An 860-nucleotide genomic window follows, 5' to 3' on the forward strand; every position below is an offset into this window, starting at 1 on the left:
TCCCCTAAAGGGGTTCCCCTAAAGGGGTTCCCCTAAAGGGGTTCCCCTAAAGGGGTTCCCCTAAAGGGGTTCCCCTAAAGGGGTTCCCCTAAAGGGGTTCCCCTAAAGGGGTTCCCCTAAAGGGGTTCCCCTAAAGGGGTTCCCCTAAAGGGGTTCCCCTAAAGGGGTTCCCCTAAAGGGGTTCCCCTAAAGGGGTTCCCCTAAAGGGGTTCCCCTAAAGGGGTTCCCCTAAAGGGGTTCCCCTAAAGGGGTTCCCCTAAAGGGGTTCCCCTAAAGGGGTTCCCCTAAAGGGGTTCCCCTAAAGGGGTTCCCCTAAAGGGGTTCCCCTAAAGGGGTTCCCCTAAAGGGGTTCCCCTAAAGGGGTTCCCCTAAAGGGGTTCCCCTAAAGGGGTTCCCCTAAAGGGGTTCCCCTAAAGGGGTTCCCCTAAAGGGGTTCCCCTAAAGGGGTTCCCCTAAAGGGGTTCCCCTAAAGGGGTTCCCCTAAAGGGGTTCCCCTAAAGGGGTTCCCCTAAAGGGGTTCCCCTAAAGGGGTTCCCCTAAAGGGGTTCCCCTAAAGGGGTTCCCCTAAAGGGGTTCCCCTAAAGGGGTTCCCCTAAAGGGGAAGAACACTAAAGGGGATGAACGAAGGGGACAACAAAGCTTTAGACCACACTCCGTTGTAAGTTCGTTAAGCCTAGTTGTAGCCAAGCGCGAAGTGGCTCAAAGGGAGCTCGTTGACCATGACGTGTGCACTTGATTAAGCCTAGTTGTAGGCCTAGTTTGTTCGTTTAAAGTTAGCTTTTCCGTAGTTCGTAAACACTTTTTAATTCATAGCTCAAGCCACTAGACTTGCGGCTTTGTTCCCTTTGGGTTTGGTAGTT

At 53.4% G+C, this 860-nt stretch overlaps 1 protein-coding gene across 1 annotated transcript; it reads left to right on the forward strand.

The window, feature by feature from the left end:
- Window positions 1-571: 571 nt before the first annotated feature.
- On the forward strand, window positions 572-736 carry VOLCADRAFT_71890 (uncharacterized protein; the record flags this gene model as incomplete). Its single annotated transcript, XM_002959807.1, has 1 exon — window positions 572-736. A coding segment is annotated over one exon (165 nt), but the record flags the coding sequence as incomplete, so codon positions are not given.
- Window positions 737-860: the final 124 nt, after the last annotated feature.

The sequence above is a fragment of the Volvox carteri genome (assembly GCF_000143455.1).
Source record: "Volvox carteri f. nagariensis unplaced genomic scaffold VOLCAscaffold_868, whole genome shotgun sequence".
NCBI classification, from domain to species: Eukaryota; Viridiplantae; Chlorophyta; class Chlorophyceae; order Chlamydomonadales; family Volvocaceae; genus Volvox; species Volvox carteri.